This window comes from Pollicipes pollicipes, unplaced genomic scaffold (genome assembly GCF_011947565.3).
Source record: "Pollicipes pollicipes isolate AB1234 unplaced genomic scaffold, Ppol_2.1 Scaffold_7261;HRSCAF=8764_pilon_pilon_pilon, whole genome shotgun sequence".
NCBI classification, from domain to species: Eukaryota; Metazoa; Arthropoda; class Thecostraca; order Pollicipedomorpha; family Pollicipedidae; genus Pollicipes; species Pollicipes pollicipes.
In genome coordinates this window covers 11,551,702-11,572,074 of record NW_023597054.1, presented here as the reverse complement: position 1 = coordinate 11,572,074, position 20,373 = coordinate 11,551,702, and the positions used below count along the sequence as shown (strand labels likewise).

The following is a 20,373-nucleotide window of genomic DNA, read 5'->3' as shown; positions in this document are numbered from 1 at the left end:
GCCCACATATTACGGGAAACCTTTGCATAGCATGTTAAAATCCGCTAGTGATGTCACATTGGTAATAAACGACAAACTGTCAAGCAAAACAAAAGTGCATATATCGTGTATTTTGTTTTCGCGATCAACCACCAAGACCGTCCGAATTCGGACAGTTGTCTTGTCTTTGGACATGCGGATTAAGTTCCGCCTGTTGTATCAGCTCCAAATGGTAATTTTGGCTCTAGTAGACAAACATCTCCGAAAACCAAAAGTCGTGAGTCACATCGTCCAAGTACAAGCGATGGTGATGATATCCCTCTCTCAGAACTCTCCTGCTGGGTAAAAAAAAAGATGAAAAGGGAGGGAATGTGTCTCTGGCCAGGCGCATTGCCAGGGATTTTGAGTGGGGGGCAAAATTTTCAAGGGGACCTCCTCGAAAAAGCAGGGTCTCCTCGCAGGCGTGTTAGGAGGGGGAGGCGGCTCTTGGGGAGTGTCTTATTCAAGAGGTAGAAGAATCGAGGGCATGTGCTTCTCTATCAAGCTGTTACATTCATCATATCCAAGTAGATAAATGTCGACAATAAGAAAAACGCTTTGAGCCTTTTGATGATCTAGAAAACGGCCTCGGTAGTCTAAAACAGAATCTCAGGATGCAAAGAGAGGCCTTCTAATCCCAACCGGAATGTTTCCGATTCGCGAAGGAAACCTCCAAATCTAGCCAGAGGGCCTGGTATTACGAAAACAGAGCATCATGATGAGGAGCTATCTGATGCGTGAAAGGGGCCCCCTGTTCCTGAGATGGGGCCTCCTGCATATAGAGTGCCTCTTAACACAGAGCGGTTTTTGTTAGTTTTTAATGGGCCTCCAGAACCGCAGAGGGAGTTCTTAACGCAACATTTGGCCTCATGATCCAGACAACGGTCCTCTTGGCATAAAAAGTGTCTTTTATGCCCGTTTCATTACTCTCTAGCTTCATGATGGGCCTCGGTCTGAATTTTTGCGATTGACGGGTGGTTACGATGCCTCTGGTTTGGGAAAAACGGGCCTCGCAAAATGGGGGGGGGGGAACAGGAGATAGATAGCAACACATAAAATGCACATAAAAACATAGCATAAAAAATGCTCCAACAGCAAAAACCAACGTTTTTTGGGGTTATAAACTTACATTGCAGTAATGCCAACCGAATCACAATAACACAAACTCCCAGGCAATGACGTCATTTGTGTATCAAGCATGTAACCTGTGCGTTAGGCAGGCCCGCTAAGTGTCAGAATAGAACGATTCACGAAGTACATATTGCACTATTAGATAATTCTCACATAAGTTCACTTCGTCTTCGACCAAAGTGCTTTTAGTATTACCCAATAACCAACAACTGCATGTGCACAGTGACAGGCATACACCACACCACACTTTGCCTGCGAGCTGAAGTATTTAAGCATTAATAGATGGTCGTCCACTGCCGCAGTGACAAGCGCATTATAATCATGGAATATCCTCCACCTCTCTTACCCTCTATCTTGCTTCACCGGTGACTGCATCGTCGCGACACCCCGCTTCAGGCGACATCAGGCCCGCGGAAAGGATCTTTCAACGTATGTATTGCCGATTGCATTGTCAAATTTGTATATATGATGGCCGAATGTATTGCCAAATTGAGGGTGTTGCGATGGGCTCACCTCTAGGACCTCTACTCGCTAATTTGTTACGGGACACGTAGAAGCCGACACACTACAAAATGACGACATAAGACCGGACATTTACTGCCGCTACGTAGACGATATCCTTGTGAAAGTTGCGGACATTGACCAGTTAGGACATCTCAAAAACACCTTTGAAGACCCGTCTGGTTTAAAATTCACAACACAGCTAAGTGTGCAAAACATAATACCCTTTCTTGACTTGACTGTCGATGGATAAGTAAAACGATTCAAAACGAATGTATACCGAAAACAGACTAACAACGGACGGTGCTTAAATGCTGACAGTGAGTGTTCTCGACGTTACAAAATTAGCGTCATAAGGTCCTTCATTAGGCGAGCATTTAAGCACTGCTCTGATTGACAGGACTACATCCAGAATTGATCAGAATCACACAGATCTTGGGGAATAACGGTTTTTTTTCAAATTCTGATGTTGAAAACGAAATACAACGACGTATGACAAGACACTTTGACAGCAAACCAGGACAAGACTTCCAACCAACCGTCAAACTGTACTATCAGAATGAAATGGCATCTGCCCACAAACAAGACCAAAAGCTTTACGGGAAATTATCTCTCGACACGTTGAAGGCAAACCCGACCACAAAATAGACATCATCTATGATCGCAATAAGAAAATATATAGCTTTCTTATGAGAAGCAGCCCAGACAAACCCGACAAACTAAAATGCACCAATGTAGTGTAATAATTCAAATGCAACACCGAAGGCTGCAAACTTCGTCACATACACTACATTGGTGTGACCACAACGATACTCTCACGACGCCTGACAATGACTTACATGACGGGGCACCTCTAGACCACATGCGACACGAGCACGGCACGACATTGACACGACAACAACTGACAGACAACACTGACATTTTACGGACGTGCAATGACGGGAGACGACTTCAAATTCGGGAAAGCGTATTCATTAACGAACTCCCTCCGGCCCTAAACAGACAGACAAATTCCTGCACAACCCTTGAACTATTGGGTGGTGGGAGGTGAGCGCCATTGGCGTGATTGTGGCAATAGTGTTCTCATTGTGTTTTTGTAGTGATCCCATTATGAGTGTTTCTTATACGTATCAGAGTGAAATAGGATTCTGTCTTACTTCAATTAGTTATGCTTCATTTATGTTCTCCGTACCAAAAGAGGTTTTCCAATAGAAGTGCACAATGTTTTATCCTTTAATGCTCAAAACTTATTTGTTGCGCCATTCAGCCTCCTCCGACAATGAGATAGTATCTCGAAACGTTAGAATGTAAGGAGCAATGAATATATGAGCGGTTTTGTGCGAAACATCTATAATCTAAGCGACGATACCAAGCCAAAGGCCCGGAAACTAGAGCGATGCGTCAAAAAGCTCGTCAATGCTGGGTCAGTAGTTATTTTTCATCAAACATGCATAAAAGAAAGGATTCTGACAAAGCATTCCAACATAAATAAATGTATATGCATGCATGTATGCATGTATACACATAAAGCGATTATTATCTTGACAGTTCTCATTATCATTGTTATTTAGCGCTGCAATCTCATTTAACATGTTTGTTTTCCTAGTTTCAAACATTCCTAGTTTGTTCAAGGTCTTCAGCTCGAGATAAGAACTTTCAACTCACAATGCCGAAAAACCACTAATTGATGGCCTTTCTTTCCTATAATATCGATTCTATCCTTCATTTGGTGACTGAGATGAACACCTCGGGAACAATTAAAAACCTTTGGGGCTTTAGACGAGAGCTTAAAGGATAATCTAATGAAACTCATTCCCGAATAATGTGCTTCTTTAGTCGGGAGTCCACAGTTTTAGTCGACACTACTAGTTCAGTGAATAGAAACTCCGTAATCGACTTGCTCTGTCTTTTCTGGTTGAGCCTCACGGTGAAACCACTATCCTAAGTTCTGAAATAAACAAATATGCACACAGCTCAACAATGTAAAACTCGACCTTCTAAGTGGGTTAAAACGAGCCATCTTAATCTTTGTACCAGGCATTATTGATACGTTGATAGTCAGTTTAACGACGGCAGAGATCGCCGACATAATGAAACTTGTCAACTATCCAGAAAGCTCATAAAAGGAAGTATTGCACATTTTGGAACAAAATGCAGACTACCTGAATGAAACGACGTTCCAAGTAAATATTAACCGAAGAGCTATAAGGCAATCAGATTCAGATTACACTCAGAGATGGCTTAGGACATAAATTTTAGAGCGATGCCAACCCTATATGTGCCAAAATGGTCATCTTCACGAATCTAGATGACATGGACACAGCTTTTCAAGATTTGCCACTAACCTGTCAAAGCTTCTGTACTAGTAACCAAGGGTTTAACTGAAATATACGACTTGGCTGGTGCCTAAAATTATCTTCGGAATGGCGCGTTAGCATTCATCGAAACACATACAGCTGCTGCTATCTGTCGCTAGAACATCAAGGAAATGCGTCATCGCATAGATCTCGGGCTTGCGTACTTTAATTGATTTAGCCATAATCATATACGCGAGCGGACAGGACACCACGTGTGACAGAAGTGCTGGCGCTCGCTTACAGCATGTGGGGCTTTCTGTTACTGTGTACGGTTCGCTGACTTAATGGGACTAGCCCAAGATAAATGCAGATCGCCCGGAGCGATCAATAGCACAGGGACCTGCGAGCAAATACAAATAAATCAAGGGCGGGAGAAGGCTCCTAAGCGATTGGGGCGCCCCGGAAAGTGAACATCTAGGGTCCCCGGTAAATGCTTAGAGCCCCTGGATAGCGTAATGAGCCCGAAAACATCCTCAATCATTCATTTTCGGTTTCATCAGCATTCTTGGTCGTCTAGAGGCCCAAAACAATTCCTTGTGTTATGGGTAAAAACCTTAGTATGTTGGGCCAGTTATTATCTGTTTGTCCCCATCCTCGCCCTGGGTCCTGCCGCGGGCCCCTGAAAAGGATCGACTCTCTATCGGGATCTCGTTCTGTGAACATTTGTCAGTCTACCTCCCTTTGCCGTGGCAGTGACTGCGCGGGGCCAGTCATATCACCAAGTATCGGAGATTGCAATCACGAAGCTCGTGACGGGATACTAAAAAGCGGGCTGCTGGAACTTTTCCTATGGTGGACATTTCCACGTATTTCTCAGGTGTTTCCTGTTGATGACGACGGTTTCCAGGTAGCTGACGTAGCACGCTACATCAGGTTGGCCTGGACGGTTTGAATGAAAGACGGTTGCCACGAAACGCATTGGTGGGACAGCGCAACACCAGCCACACGAGAGCAGTGCGATGGATGTACTCGTTTCGTGGCCCCTGACCTGATCTCTGCAAAAACCTATGACCGGAAACTAACTAACTAACCTTTTTCGTGTATGCTTGTGTTTTGGTAAAAAATTGCAACACGGTGCCCGTCGGCACATCTAATATACGCTTACAATGGGACGTATGCGTGCGCGGCCAAACTTAAATGTCCTTGATCTTGAAAAGTCAGGAGATCACAGAGTTCAGCAGACTTGGGTCAAGCATAACTTCTCTCAGCCTTCCTCTGAACACCACCACATCTGGAGATGACCATGCTGGCCATTCATGCAGCTGCGTACCTTCGGACCCCTCACTCGCACCTGGCTTTTAGGGCGATGTTAAGACCGGCGGTCGTGAGCGCCGTGGAGGTAGTAACTCCAGACACTACACCGAGAGGTTGAGCCGTGCGTGCCGTGCGTGTCTGCAGGACTGTGCCGTGCGTGCCGTGCGTGTCTGCAGGGTTGTGTCGCGCATGATTGTGAAGTGCGGTTGGTGCCGGCAACGATGGCATCGCTCAGTGCATATGGAAAATAAAAAGTGCGTTGAAGACTCGATAACGCCTCCCGCGGTGTCCAAAACGGATACGGCATCCAACGTTATCTCCTTTATATGCTCTCCACTTCCATATACTTATGCTTATCAGATATGTTATAAAATATTACTGATATGCAATTGAATATGCTATGTGCACCATAGAATTTATAGTACATGCGTATGCTATAAAATATACGTTTACGGTATATCATTAAATGCATGCTTATTACAGCCAGCTACGCCGCTGCTCTGCCGAACCATCGCTGTTCAGTTAACTCCACATGTCGAAGAGGCTCCGTCCTTTTAACAACCTCCAAACAGCATCGATTCTTCTCTTAAGGCGAGGGTGGGGCGCCCACGTCAGCTGAAAACACCACGTGAGCACTTCGACATCTTACAAGGTGGCCATTCATTATACTTGAACTTCTTGGGCCTGACAAGATCATAGCAGAGATACTGGTTGAAAGGGATTGGGTCAATGGGTCAACCAATCACATAGTTTCTATGGTAACCAGGTAGAAGGCTGCTGTATACTTTCCTGAATCATTTGCTATCCTTCTTTTCCCGGTGATTTTCTTTTTGTGCTGTTACAATTGTGGGAAGGATTTGGCCTTAACAGAGGTTTACGGGGCAAATCAATAGCAGGAGTGTGGTAGTAGCAAAGAGGGTATCAGAATTAACGCCCCTCGGTGCTTTCATTAAAAAAACGTGCCAGGCCTGTTGGATTCGTGTTCCGAAGAGAAAGATAATATCTTGCACATGTGTTGAAATGGCAAAAGGAGTTAAGACAACGAGGGCTAAGATATTTTGTGAGAGGGCAGAACAGCGTGATCAGCGGTAGGGACAACAAATCAAACCCTGTCGTCCGAGGTTTCGAAGCCAGACCTCCCTGCCATAGATTAGATTTCGAATTGCACCGCCTGTGGAAGCGTTATGATGCAGGCAGTAATCATGGGTTTGTTGAAAAAGTCGTTGTACTGGATTGCTTGTCAAAATTGGTCCGGAAGAATGGTATGATTGAACGCAAGATGCGTTTATCTGACCCCCGTTTGCGACTTGATGTTGCCTTGCACTAGCAGCATGCCATATGCTCATGAACATCTGCACTGATATGCAAACCGCTCGTAGACCCTTCAAATCTTGTGAACCTGCTTGGGACGGTTCGATAGTCATTTTGGAAACTTGAGGAGACTGCTGTAGAACCCAAGTGCTCATAGCTTAAGACGTGCAATTTTAAGGGACAACACTAGGCATAGGGGGTCTGTAATACGTCCCCTTCCACGCTTATCCTACACCACGAACGCTCAGCGTTTCAATTTTGCGAGAGCATCGGGTGGTGTTACGACTGGAGTGCTTTCCTGGGTGGCCGAAGGAGGTCGAGGTCTCAGGAAATCTTGAAGCTCATGAGAACTCTCGATGTGCTTTGTATAGACCAGGTATCTACTAACGATAGTATCTGTAGGGTAAATGAATCAAAGCACGCACGGCGCCTTGGTGGTGACGCACGCCTGTGTTTGGTGGCGGGTGCCGACATACCTGACTTCAGTGTGGAGTCTGAGAGGCTGACCATGCGCGGTGCAGCATTCCAGCCGGTCCTTTCCAGGAACATTGCCAGCAGGCCGATCTTGATCTTGCCAGGAAGACGCCTTTTGCGCTGTTGGGCACGGGAGGTGGCAGCAGACGCGGCATCTTCGCGCTTATGATTCCAGAGCAGAAGCGAATCTGGCCAGTCGCCCGCGTGAACCCACACAGACTGGTCCTGTCAGTGCGTTTAAGCTAGATTTTTTTAAAAATTGTAAAAGGTTTATGCTGGTCCTGATCCCGGCCCAGGCTCGGTCTCCGGCTTCGGTTTCTGTTCCGGTTCCGGCCCGGCTCCGGCTCCGGCTCCCGCCCCGGCTTCGGCTCTGGCTCCGGCCCCGGCTCCGGTTTCTGTTCCGGCTCCGGATCCGGCTCCGGCTCCGGCTCCGGCTCCAGCTTCGGTTTCCGCCCGCCCGGCCCCGGCATTCTTCTTTTTTTTTGCAAAGCTCGGGCTTGATGGATTATGATATGGACAAAGCTCGGGCTTGGTGGGTTATGATATGGACAAAGCTCGGGCTTGGTGGGTTATGATATGGACTGGGCATGTAACGCGTCGGAGCAGTATATAAATGTAAGAGGTTCCATAACTTCTAACACTAAGCCATCGGATATTCCTATTGGTATTGGAAATCCCCGGTGTTGTTACATGTTCTTGTTCTGAAAATATGACCTTTAACTCGAATTCTGTTGATTTGAGTCATGATTTACCCCATTTCGCTTTATTCGAATCAGACCCAGAATCAGTCGTGTCCATTTGTTTGAATCAACAACTGACTGGAATCAGTATTTGACGGGCAAGTTTGATGTGGATTTTGAGTGAGCTTTCAAGTAATTTGACGAATTAGAGTTTATTTTGTTCATGTGAAGTTGAATCGAGTGCAAGTTTGCGTTGCTCGCATTACGGATGCTCACGTTCGACACTCTTTGTTGAAAACGCCATCGTTTTATTATTTCATTGATCAATACTATTCGGTGTAAGATTTTGCTACACTTCGCATGGTTCAACCTATTCACCGTGCTCTCAGTGCATGGCCATTTCCTCCAAAATTTTAAGTAGATATCTATTCACAAAACACAGCGTTCTAAAGATTCCATGAAAATCGCGAGACTCAACAGCGCCGGGATGTCGTCTAGGTAAGATCTCTAGGTCTCATTGCGCCTGTCAGGCAGCTCCTTTTCAGGCATGAAATGGCGGGTAGTCATCTAGTTAGGGGACCGTGACTCACAACACCAGCATATCTGTAATTATTGGGATCCGGCGGATAGCACCTCGCTGCCAGCGATTGCTGCAACGCCGGGCTTGTTAGGCATCTCCACGTGCAGCTCTAGTAGTAGTTCACAGGCTCACAGACGAAGGACTTCTTGTGGTGGCACGCGACGGTCGTGCCAGACGATGCCGTCGCCGTAGTAGTGGTTGAGCACGGCCAAGCAATACTCGTTGCCCTGGTAGTTGTCCGGCTGCGGCAGGCCGAGGCGGCCCGTGAACGACCAGTTGGTGAAGCCGTACTTGACCGGTCGGGCCGTTGGCCCAGAAGAACTTGTAGCCATTCCTCATGCCCGATGTCCAGATGTACCGCACATCTGCAGCGGAAGCAGGCGTGGTACGGCACTTGACCAAACAGGATCTTCATCCTGATCATCGCATACAACAGGATGAAATAGGTGTTTTATGTAGATTTATTTTTATTTGTGTGTTTGGGGAGGTGCTCTGGCCACCAACTTTGAGATGGTCAAATCTGGGTCAAATCTGGGGAATCTGGGGAATCTGTGTGGGTCAAATCTGGGGAATAACGCGTTTTTGACGCATTTGTGGTAGGTTTGACCACTTACCAGTCACCAGTTCAGTCACCCTTTCACCTTGTTTCTTAAAACTACGTCCTTAAACTCTAAACTGGATGTGTATGACAGAGGTGTGAACGAATTGTGATATTTTTTCTGATTTGATGTTATTGGTTACGTTATGACGGGCACAGTGCATTGATTTTCGTTCAGCCGTCATTTGCCGACATCATATTCCACATGACGCTATCGAGACGGACGCGATATACCACAATCCCCTAACTTTGCAACGGAATGGTTGGCTGGCAATGGATGGTTGTGGCGAGAGATAGTAATGCTTGCACTAATTGCGTCTCAGTTGAACAAAGTTTTAAAAGGTAGCAGCACATTTTGGACTTAAGTTCTAAACGTGGGGGAGACGGGATGGAACGGCATAGTTGCATTCATTTTGGAGGCCTGAATGCTACTGTCATGACTTACTGTATCTTGCGATCTTGCGTGACACGTATTTGTTTTTGTACGGGTCGTCCAGCGAGACCAACCGCAGTCCTCGGATGGCGCACTGGAAGTTCGCCGCCTGCCAGGTGAACTGCTTGCCCGCCAGATAGGGGTCCAGGAACGAGAAGAAGAGACCGAACTTGTCTGTCGAGAGGAGAGGGCACAGTGAGCATGATCACTGTATGGTAACTCGCGGTTTGGCCTTGCGTTCTGCGTCTTCACTGTTTCGGTGGTATTGCGAAAGCATAGAAGGGTTTGAGTGACCCGAATGGCAACTCGCCAGTATTTTCTGGGCACCATCCGAAACTTCAATATCCATCGTGCATACTATAGAACACCGCGTACGGATCAGGGCCCTGTCACAAATATCTTGACTCTATTGTAACGCAAATTCACACAACCGTGAGAGCCGAATTTCAACGATAGAGAGCCGGACAAAGTCTTACTGTAGCCATTGCTGAAGCCGCCTGCTCTTCTTCGGCCGAAATGTGATCTTTGTCCTCCGCTGAAATATCCTCCTCCTTGGCCGAGATATGATCCCAATCCTCCGCTCAGATATCCGCCTCCCATGCCGAGATACGATCCCAATCCTTGGCTGAAATGTCCGCCTCCTTGACCGCTATATGGGCCGAAATATCCACTTCCTCCGTCGACGAGAAATCCTCCTGAGGCCACTCCGGCAAGCGCCAGGAGCGGGATGCACGGGATGAGCCGCATCTGAAGCACGGCATCCACTGTCAGCCTCACATCCGATGGTGCGTGACGTTATCCAGTTGCACGAGAAAGGCATGTCGCGGGAGGCAATGTCTGGGCTGGAACACCGTTACGGTAGCTATTGATATGCTCATGACGCTCGTCGTGTGATTTATGATGTTCATCAAAACCCCACCGGTAACCACGACCACATCTGCGCACAGTACGTATGAGTAAGCTGCCACACATCCATCGGGCCCTGGGCAGAGTTCAACGACACCCCACTGTAACAGCCCAGTGAGCAAGCTGGAGTTTATGGTGGCGGGCGCTGTTCCGACCCGACCCCCGCCCTACGGAGCCGTCGCAGCAGAACACGCGCCCCGAGAACCGTGCAGGGCTGGTCCAGACAGCGTCGCGCACTGCTGTCACCCCCACACACCTTCGCTGCTTTGCGGGCTGACTGATGGTGACTGGTTGCGTTGCTCCGCCTTTATATGCGGCCGTGGTGGGCGGGTCTGCAAGCTCGACAGTGCACGCGATGTGCCACACATGACCTTGGTTAGAGGGTGTGTGCAAACGGATAGGAAATGCAATGTCTTAGGACGGATGCGGTGGTGAATGCCAGTTGGCTTCACAGCGTCAGGTGGTGTGAAAAAATTAATATTACAGATAAAATAAACAGCGGAAGAAATTTTACTATATTTCAAATCAGAAAATGTTTTCCATACTATCCTTAACCCTGTCCGCCGAATCCTATACAGATCCATGGAGCTGCAGACAATGTGCTTTGCTCTTTCTTCCCACGAAATATTGTTCTCCGCCCTTCCACAAAATAGAGGCTCGTATGCAGTAAATTCGCAATTCAGCTGGTTTTCAAAAAGCAATCGTTGTTCTGACAGCGTAAATCGTTCGGTAGTTAATGGATTCAGCATGCCAGGTCCCAAGTTGGTGAGTGTTGAACAAAAGGGCAGGTCGATGGTAAATGATGAAATTTCAGGTGAGAATGTCGGAACAGTTAATTTAGTGTCATAGAGGAAAAGGGAACAGAGTTCGGGGATCGGGATGCGAATGATGCATGAGGAGATCTTGAAGACGTTTGTCCGACGGAAATAGCCGTCGCTGAAGCCGCCCACGATCGTCCGTGCTGAAGCCGCCCACGATCGTCGGTTATGTGCGACCCTTAATATAAAGTCTGAAAAACGTGTCTAGTCTGGTAGACTTATTTGGTTGTTTGTGCTCGTTGTGTGCGCGGTGAGAGGTTTTGAATGTTAGGCTGCTGGGTGTGGGTGGTTTCTGCATCTTAATATTTGGTTCCGACTGCCTGACTTGGAAGCGTGTGGAAAAGATTTCAAGGAAGCATCGCATAGATAAGAAAAAATAACAGAACCGTCGAAACATCTAAGCCAACGTTGACGCGCACACCAAAAGCATCATGGCAAAGTAAGCGCACAATAGCCAATGGGATGGCAGGATTTGAACGACGTTGCTATGGTGTCATGCACACCTAGATGCATGTCAAGGCCTTGAAATACTATGCATGAAATAGCCAGCACATAGTTGCGGTCTTTTAACGAAACTTGAGGATTTTGCGTCTTGAGAAGGGTAAGGCTGTGAACTGCACCGAATGATCTTCAATATGGCTTCTTCATTTCAAAACCCCATACAAATCTGGAACACTCCCTTTAGCACGCACTCGGAAGGGGGAGGAGAGGGGGTAGTTGACGCAACAACAAATATTTTCAAGACATTTTTTTAACAGCGGGCGTGGCTGCGTCAACTTATGATTAGCTGTAAATTTGCTAATAAACAATCTGTAAGTGTATAAATATATGTGCCTTGAAATGTCACTGACATATGGCAGGTCAAAGTCGGGCCATAGCTGTCAGAGAGGGTAACTGAAAGGCAATCGTTCAATCTGATGCGACATCGGAGTGTTAGAAGACACACTACATCTCCGAGACGGTGTCGGTGAGGGTTCACTGACCTGTTTTTAGGAACATGTTGGCTGGGAAATCTTACACACTTATCCGAATTAAAAAATCAATGCAATTTCACAGATTTTTGATGTTTTTGCGTTCCGTAAATCGAATAGGTTTACTGACCGGAAAGGAACACCAGCGGCACAGCATTTGGATCGGAGCTGCAGAGAAAGCGAGAGAGAGGGGAGAGAGACAGAGAGAGAGAGAGAGAGAGAGAGAGAGAGAGAGAGAGAGAGAGAGAGAGAGAGAGAGAGAGAGAGAGAGAGAGAGAGAGAGAGAGAGAGATAAAGAAGAGAGAGAAGAGAGAGAAGGAAAGAGGGAGAGGGAGAGAGAGATAGAGAGAGAGAGAGAGAGAGAGAGAGAGAGAGAGAGAGAGAGAGAGAGAGAGAGAGAGAGAGAGAGAGAGAGAGAGAGAGAGAGAGAGAGAGAGAGAGAGAGAGAGAGAGAGAGAGAGAGAGAGAGAGAGAGAGAGAGAGAGAGAGAGAGAGAGAGAGAGAAAGAGACAATCACTAGACAGAGTGATCTTATGGCTCTGGAAGCTATTGTGTTTGCAAATAATGATGGCGGCCGCCGTGAACTGTGAGCAGCAGCAGGAGGCATCCTTTAATTATATTGTATAACATATCAAAAGTATTTCTACTACACTGGTCGTTTGATCGGACCAAACTTTCATGTAAACATTGCAATGCAGTGGCGCAGGGCAATTGGGTACAGGGGGGGGGGGGGGGGCACTTGCTCCCCCTCAAGCCCCTAGGGTTCTCGAGACCGAAATGAAGGGCGCGATTTGAGAACCCGGAGGGCTGGCCGTAGGTCCAATTAGGGGTCTTGGCCCTGCGGGTCGGGCCCTCAAACATCAGTCAGAGGGCCTTTTTGCGCTGGTTGGGGCCCCCTGAGTCGATGAGGGTCTCTCTGTCGGTCGGCAACACCGGTACCGACCAGCGACTTCGTGTCAATCTGAGCCCTGGGGATCCCATTTCCCGAGCAGGAGCAATGCTGGAGCCCGCATTTGCATTAGTCTGGGACACTGAAACAACGAGGGCTCTGTCGATCCGGGACCTACAGTGACCAACATGGATCCTGTGCCGGCAATGGCTCTGAGTCACCGGGGGCCGCGTTCGAGAGGGCACGAAGGGAGCCCAAAGAGGGGTCTGAAGGGTCCCTCAGGACCAAAGATCAAGGGCCCCATTGGAAGTTCGAAGGGCCCAATGGGCTGGCATTTGGTCATATTTAAGGGAATAGCCCACCTGGACATTGGACATTCACTGATTGGTACATCAGACTCGTATGATTTGATCATACTACCAGTTTTCCGATTTTTTGTGATAACCTTAAACATTTTGATTTGATGTAGCTGCCCCTGCGGGGATAAATGTCATCTGATTCCCTACTCACCACTATGAAAGCAATATATTCCATTTACTCCGCTTTTTCCAACATGTGTGCTCTGTAACATCTGCAAACAGTTATGCGTCAAAAACTTTTGTGTAATAAAGGCTACGAAAGCTTGAAACACTGTTAGATAAAAGATGTGCGAATATGAAGTTAATATCACGCGAATTCAATACAACGTTATAATATGGCATTTACCACAGTATCTTTTTTCGATGCGCACCTTGGGTTGGGGAATGGGAGCATCACATGATCCATATATTGCATGTGGGACTAGGCCGAGGCCCGCGATTTTCATTGGTCGGGGCCCACGACAATGAGGGTCCTTTGTCAGCCAGAGGCCCACGATGCCTAAGAGGGGGTCCTGTGTCGGTAGGGGATCCCCATTCAACCACCGGAACATTTGCTGAGCAGTGACAGAAACTGGACCCTGCATGCCAGAGGGCCTCTTGCGATGGTCAGGGCCTCTGACAATGGACAGATATATCGGAGCTTATGATGGGAGTCCAGAGTGAGACAATGAAAGGGCCGCCCTTGGCAGTTAGGGCCTCCAGTACGGAACGAGGGGCTTCCATCCCTTTCCAGCTAACGGTCCATTCAGCCGAAATGTAGTCTCTGTGACAATCATTGGACCACCTATGGCGATAAGGGACCTTGCTGTGTCAATGAAGGCTCCTACACCGATATAGGGCCAAACACCGGGTCGCAGAGCGTCTCGCGTCAGGGAAGGGACCTATATGTGACGGATCCCTCTACGTACCTCCTGATCGACCAGGAGACCACGTCCCCCAGTTGCCAGAATGATGGCCTGTAGGCGACCCACCCTAGGACGAAATGGCCCGTCAGCCCTTCGCCGGGAACGATAACGTGCCTCTATTGGTTTACCAGCGGAGCCTGTTTCCCAGAGCAAGATAAAGAGTTTCAATAATTTTCAATAGAGTGCAACGAATTTAGGTCAAATATTAAGAAAAGGCCAGCCCATGAACGCCCACGATTTGGCAGAATCCGCATGTAAAGCTAACAATGAAACACGCTAGCATTCTCAAGAGCGAGAACACCGATGGCCGGGCTTGCAGGCTCCGCAAAACAGAACTGCGTCGGCCGCTGCACACAGCACCAGGCAGCTGGTGCCGGGAGTGCAAGGGCGACCCTAGTAAAATAATGCTTTCGAAAGCTTTCAAAATCAATTTCTAGGCTATATTCCGAAAAGATTGACATTTTCAGCCACGTGAGAAATGGAAATTCTACCTTATCTGTTCACTTTGTTTTCCTCTAACCGAGGAGAAAAGACGGGGTCGTGGTAAGGCGGCCGTTGATCCCACAGGCAGTGGAGATTAACTCCTGCAATCGTGCCGCTGTTGTTACGAATGGTGGTGGGGTGCCTTGAGATTCGGAGCGAGTTTCCTCCTCGGCGGTTTGTCGTCGTGACGTGCAACGTCATGGGACAGGACGACCGGGCCGGCCGGGGCACGACGCGTCCGGCAGGGGCGCGCCCGACGCGTCTGGGCTGGGGAGAAGGGCGCGACCGGGCCGGCCGGAGCACAACGCGTCTGGCCCGGGGCGGGCCCGGCGCGTCTGGGCTGAGGAGGAGGGCGCGACCGGGCCTGCCGGAGCGGGCCCGACGCGTCTGGGCTGAGGAGAAAGGGACGACCGGGCCGGCCGGAGCACGACACGTCTGCCTCGGGCGGGCCCGACGCGTCTGGGCTGGGGAGAGAGAGGAGGGAGGGGGGGGGGGGGGGGTGACGTGTCGACGTGGGGCGGCTTAAAGCAGGGTGTCAGCCTTCTTATCCCATGAGAGTAGACTGGCCGGAAATACGACGACCTTGAGAGGAAAACTGTGGTTCGTGTGTCATTGGCTATGATGCATTCAGCACGTTACGGTGGCCCGCTTTACGTAGAAGATGTAGCCGGAGGATGAATTCATGAAAGGCTCTGCCCAACTTCTTTAGCAAAAGATTGATCCAAATCAGGCTTCACGGTTAGAGTTGTTCGTAACGGTGGCTTACCACGAAAGCCCTGAGCACACTACCACAATAGAAAAAATTTCAGTCGCATGGGCAGAGTTTGCAATTTCTAACAATTTGATTACTTTTTGAAACAGGTTAACGCAAAGAATGGCCGTTTTCATTACAAAAAAGCAAGTTATTCTGGCTTACTACGTCGAATGCACATCAAATATATTTTGCAATTATATTCTAGTTTTGCTTTCTTGAGCAGCTTTTTACCAGTTGGATAAACTGCTGAAGCCTACATCAAACCTGCAATTACAAATGCTGTTGTAATGTATGCAGTGTTGTAAAACATGCAAACCTGATGAATTGTATGGCTTAAATCAAACAAATTTTCTGCCCACTTATACAACCAGGTTAAAAGCCTTTGAAACCCTCTAAAGGCTTGTTGGCATCTTCTCTCCAGACATACTTTACTTCTGGAATGTTATATGCCAAAGTTCCGACGTCGTGCCAATTTTCTTTTATCCCTCCCTGATTGATCTTCCCACAGCGAACGTCGAAACCCTCTGAGACATTTGTTGGCTGCAGTTTGTTAGGACCTTGATTAACGGTACGCGAACTTACCAGCCCCAGAACGCCTACATACATCTGAACTTCAATCTTCCTCTCCACCGCAGCCTGTCAACTGGCCCGGTTACACTACCCAGCACGGCGATTCGCTGCCCTGCCCAAGGCACTGACTTAACCCATGGTGCCAGGTCATGCGTCAGTCATCCTTGATCGTCTAGAAGGGTTCACTGGATCTTCTCCAGCTTAAGCGGGATGTGAGTCGGCACTCCACCACATCTGCAGACTGTGACGGCAGCAGGTCCCGTTCGGGGCGCGCCCCTCACGCCCGACTGTCCGCCGACGGATCGCGCACTGTCGCTACCCCTCGTGCTCGACTGTCCGCCGACGGATCGCGCACTGTCGCGAGCATTCGTTTTGGACAGTGCGGGTCTGTGGTTTTTGCGGTGGACCAAATCGCTCGTGGTCGTGTGCCGATTCCACAGAGAGGAGTGAGACAAGCGTGTTTTTGAACTGTCAAGCCAAGGAACTGAAGGTCGAGGCACGCTGGCATTTGTGACCAAATTAGGTTCCAAACTACGCCTATGCAAAACAAAAGACGTACCTGATTAAATTTAACCGTTATACCTTCCGAACTAGTCATCTTGTGCTAGTGCTAGTGAGATAAGCGCAGAACACTCAGCTACACTGCTCCCAGCGCTGCTGACATGCTCAGACCGGTTCTGACAAGTCCTGTTCTTATTTGCGTTTTATTTCAAAACTTAAATCCCGTTTTTATTTGTATTTGTAAGCTTTGAAAGAATGTGTTTTACCCTGCAAACCACTTACCTTTCTCTTGAAAATAATCAATTCTGAGCATAGGAATATTTGTGAGTGGGTGTTCCGAAGTGAGATCAGGAATCTACTAAAGGTTACGCAGAATTTGATTTACAAAATGTACGCAGAATTACCACACAGAATTTGGTGGGGTGTCAAAAACATGCACCAGAGCAGAGGGCTGCACTACAGTCGTTTATTTCACCATCTGGGCAATGTAGTTTAAGAAGCGTCGGTAATGGGATAAGTTATCTCGTTATCACGACATAATTATCAGCCTCTGACGGCTGGAAAAGATGCTGGAAGCGCTATCCAGCGGCGACAGGTAAGCCTGCGTACCACGGCGCCCGCGGTGCTTGGCCTGACTGACGGGAAAGTGCTGCTGGCGATTGGCCAACGGAATCCAACCCAGGCTTCGGGCGGCCGTGCTCTGCAATGTGCGGCATGCAAAACCTTCTGCAGTCTTAAATAAATGAGGTAAAATCTCGTTGAACTGGAACGGAATAGGCTGGGTGGTGTGTCCCGGTACACACAACAGGCTTTCCTCAGCAAGTGCTTTTAACCGTGATCCACCTATGGAAGCCATCGAACTATTACCCTGTAATCAAAAGCTTTCTTTCTGCGCGCACGTATACATATATGCTATCCGTTACAACTGGGACGGCTTGCCAGGATGTGAAGGAGGCGAGCTGTGGAGCAGAGTTTTTTCTCACCAAATCGTACTTACACGTACTTAGACTTGAGAGTACAAAGTGCGTGCGTCATTTGCCTTCTCAGCATCGGGATAGCGGTCAGCAGCAGGCCATGCGAAGTGAGTACCAGGGTTGAGAATTTCAAGCAATTACTGACATTGTGCCAAGGCTTTGTTAAGATGAATATTCTACAACGGCATTCACACCACCCTGTATAAGAGACGCTGACTGTAGACGTATACTTCATCATCACGTGTCATGGTGTCAAAGAGCATCCGCCTCAGCGCCTGTATACGTAGTGTTCACATCAAACGCACCACCACCCGTACGATTGTCATGGCATGCCAGCCGTGGCCCCCATCGTAACAGGTTGCCACGAAGCTTATCGCTACGAAGCTTTGTGAGGTCACTGGCTGGTGCAGCACCATCACGACCTTGCTGAAACGCCGCCTATTTGTAACGCATCGATGTAACGTGTATATTGGTGAAACATAGAAATTATGCATAGTTTAAGTGTATTGGACCCCAAAAAATCACGTTTCAAAAACGTAATCCTTATCTCGGAAGCACTGAGTCTTAGCGAAAACGAGAAGACCACAGCTTCGCGGAATGATGAGTCAAGGTAAGAGCATTGCGGATGGAATAATTGTCTTGGCTATTGTCCTTGTCTGGTTTGTTATATGTACAGCGCTAGTTCACATACTAACACACCAGACAAGGACGGTGATCCGAACAACTATTTCATCAGGCACACAGCCTCATTAAAGACAGATTGCAAAAGATCAGTCAAATAAAAATAAAAACTAAAACCAACGGTAGTGTAAGCGTCCGGGCTTGTGCACAGCAATGTAATGTGTGATGTAATGATGTAATGTAATGATGTAATGTGTGACTCCGAAACTTCAGATGCTTATCGACTAATAGATATCAAACGTCAGTAAGTTACTTTTTAACCTTAATGATGAATTGAAGGTGGTAATCAAAAACCTTTAGCAAGCGCCGAAAAAGCTTTTTGTATGTACGCACGCCATGATCTTTAACAGCACTGTCATGTGTGTACGTATAGATATATTGTTGTGCTTAGGCAGCTTGCTTTAATTCATGCAAGTTTTCCAACATGCAAGGGCCAATGTACATTTAATTAGCCTCTTGCGTTTGTGCACGATTGTTCAAATTAAATTTTTTGTTTTTTTGTTAAGTCCAGAAGACGGTTTACCTTTGAGTGCGCCAAATCAAAGGTGAACCATCAGCTCACAGAGTATGCATTCGAATATCAGGTACAATTTTAAAACACATACAAACACACGCACAACACTTTCCAGCCAGTTTGACACCATGACAAGTTCAATACATCGAACCACCCTGGTGTCATTAAATGACTTAACAGGCTCAAAGTGATGCATCACTTAAGCTGCTTATTAACGTCAGGCATTCTTTCTCTGATGAGGATGGTTTTCGATAATTCGTCAATGGCGTTTGTATAGACATGGTTTTAGATTCACTGTGTTTTCCCTTACATCAGCGCGTAGGCGTTTTATTGTGGGTTTTGCGCATTTGCTTGTCTGGTGCTCCCTCCCGCAGGTGCATTGTCATGCGTCGTGGTAGAGATGCCGTTGGTCGACCTGCATTGCAATGTAGGCCGAGTTGCAGAGTCGGCGGTCTGCGTACGGACAATTAAACTCATACACTGCCTTGGTGCACTTTGACTGGTTTCAGTCTGCTCTCAGGTTCTTTTTCATTACAAAGCTACCAGTTGTCTTACACTTGTAATAGATGCTAAGCCTTATTGCAGCGTCTTCGTCAGTCGGTGTGATATTTGCCCTGACGATGTTCAGCCTTATTTCAGCGTCTTCGTCGTTCGGTGTGATATTTTCCCTGATGATGTTGTGCAAAAACTTTTTCGGTCCACCTCATATGGAGGGAAACATTTGATTTTGATAATAAAGTTGATGGGCAGGTTTCTTGTCGAGTAGTTTTAGGCTCCGTCGATTCAAGGTGGATCTAAGATATTGGTCAAATGCGTTGTTCCGAGTAGCTAGCATAAACGAGCAATTGCACCGTTCAGATTCGTGGTGCGTTATTGACCAGCTAGAGCAATATCTTAGAGCGTGTCGTACAAAACGTACGGATGACGGTCGTGGTGATGACTCTCTGGGCTGACGCTGGCCGCGTTCATGCATTTGTCAGCATCAGCAGGTGCCACAGAGGCACCCGAACGGAACCTCTGCCATTAAGTAGATGGTGTCGCAATGGGGCTCATCTCTCTTGGATACTGCGAAAATGAAAATGCGCACGCTGGAGAACCATGTCCTTAAAGACCTGATATATATATATATATATATATATATATATATATATATATATATATCTATATATATATATAAATCTCTCCTCTCACCTCTCTCTCTCTATCTCTCTCTCTCTCTCTCATCTCCTCTCTCTCTCTCTCTCTCTCTCTTCTCCTCTCTCTCTCTCTCCCGCTCTCTCTCCTCTCTCTCCTCCTCTTCTCCTCTCTCGCTCCTCTCTCCTCTCTCTCCTCTCTCCTCCGCTCTACTCCTCTTCGTTTCTTCTCTTCTCTCTCTCTCTCTCCTCTCGCCTCTCTCTTTCTCTCTCTCTCCCTCCTCTCTCTCTCTCTCTCTCTCTCTCTCTCTCTCTCTCTCTCTCTCTCTCTCTCTCTCTCTCTCTCTCTCTCTCTCCTATATATATATATATATGGTGGATTATTGTCGGTGACAAAAGATTCACCGACAAGGCCAACCTTCGCCAAATGCAGGCTGCTATGCATTGGCGGTCGCTATTATGATTCACAACTGAACTGGTTGTCGACAAACGTTTACCATTTCTTAACATGTGGATGCAAGTGGCGGATGCTTTGTGACGAAAGCGCACCGTAAACCTACTGATGCTGGGAAATGTAT

The 20,373-nt window shown here is 47.6% G+C and overlaps 1 protein-coding gene across 1 annotated transcript; it reads right to left on the bottom strand.

Moving 5' to 3' along the window:
• Positions 1–8,434: 8,434 nt before the first annotated feature.
• LOC119113015 (prisilkin-39-like) lies at positions 8,435–10,513 on the bottom strand. Its single transcript, XM_037237330.1, has 5 exons — positions 10,500–10,513; positions 9,814–10,084; positions 9,350–9,511; positions 8,598–8,671; positions 8,435–8,548 (listed from the first exon to the last, which is right to left on the bottom strand). The coding sequence occupies exons 2-5, from the start codon at positions 10,082–10,084 to the stop codon at positions 8,435–8,437; spliced, it is 621 nt and encodes a 206-aa protein (XP_037093225.1). The 5' UTR covers positions 10,500–10,513.
• Positions 10,514–20,373: the final 9,860 nt, after the last annotated feature.

Bases quoted from the DNA above. Each gene is read 5' to 3' on its own strand.
- LOC119113015 (XM_037237330.1), bottom strand. From the start codon at position 10,084: ATGCGGCTCATCCCGTGCATCCCGCTCCTGGCGCTTGCCGGAGTGGCC. The intron at 8,672-9,349 runs GTAAGTCATGAC...CTTCCGCTGCAG, and splicing joins ACGCAAGATCGCAAGATACA to ATGTGCGGTACATCTGGACA. The intron at 8,549-8,597 runs GTACGGCTTCAC...GGCCTGCCGCAG, and splicing joins CCAACGGCCCGACCGGTCAA to CCGGACAACTACCAGGGCAA.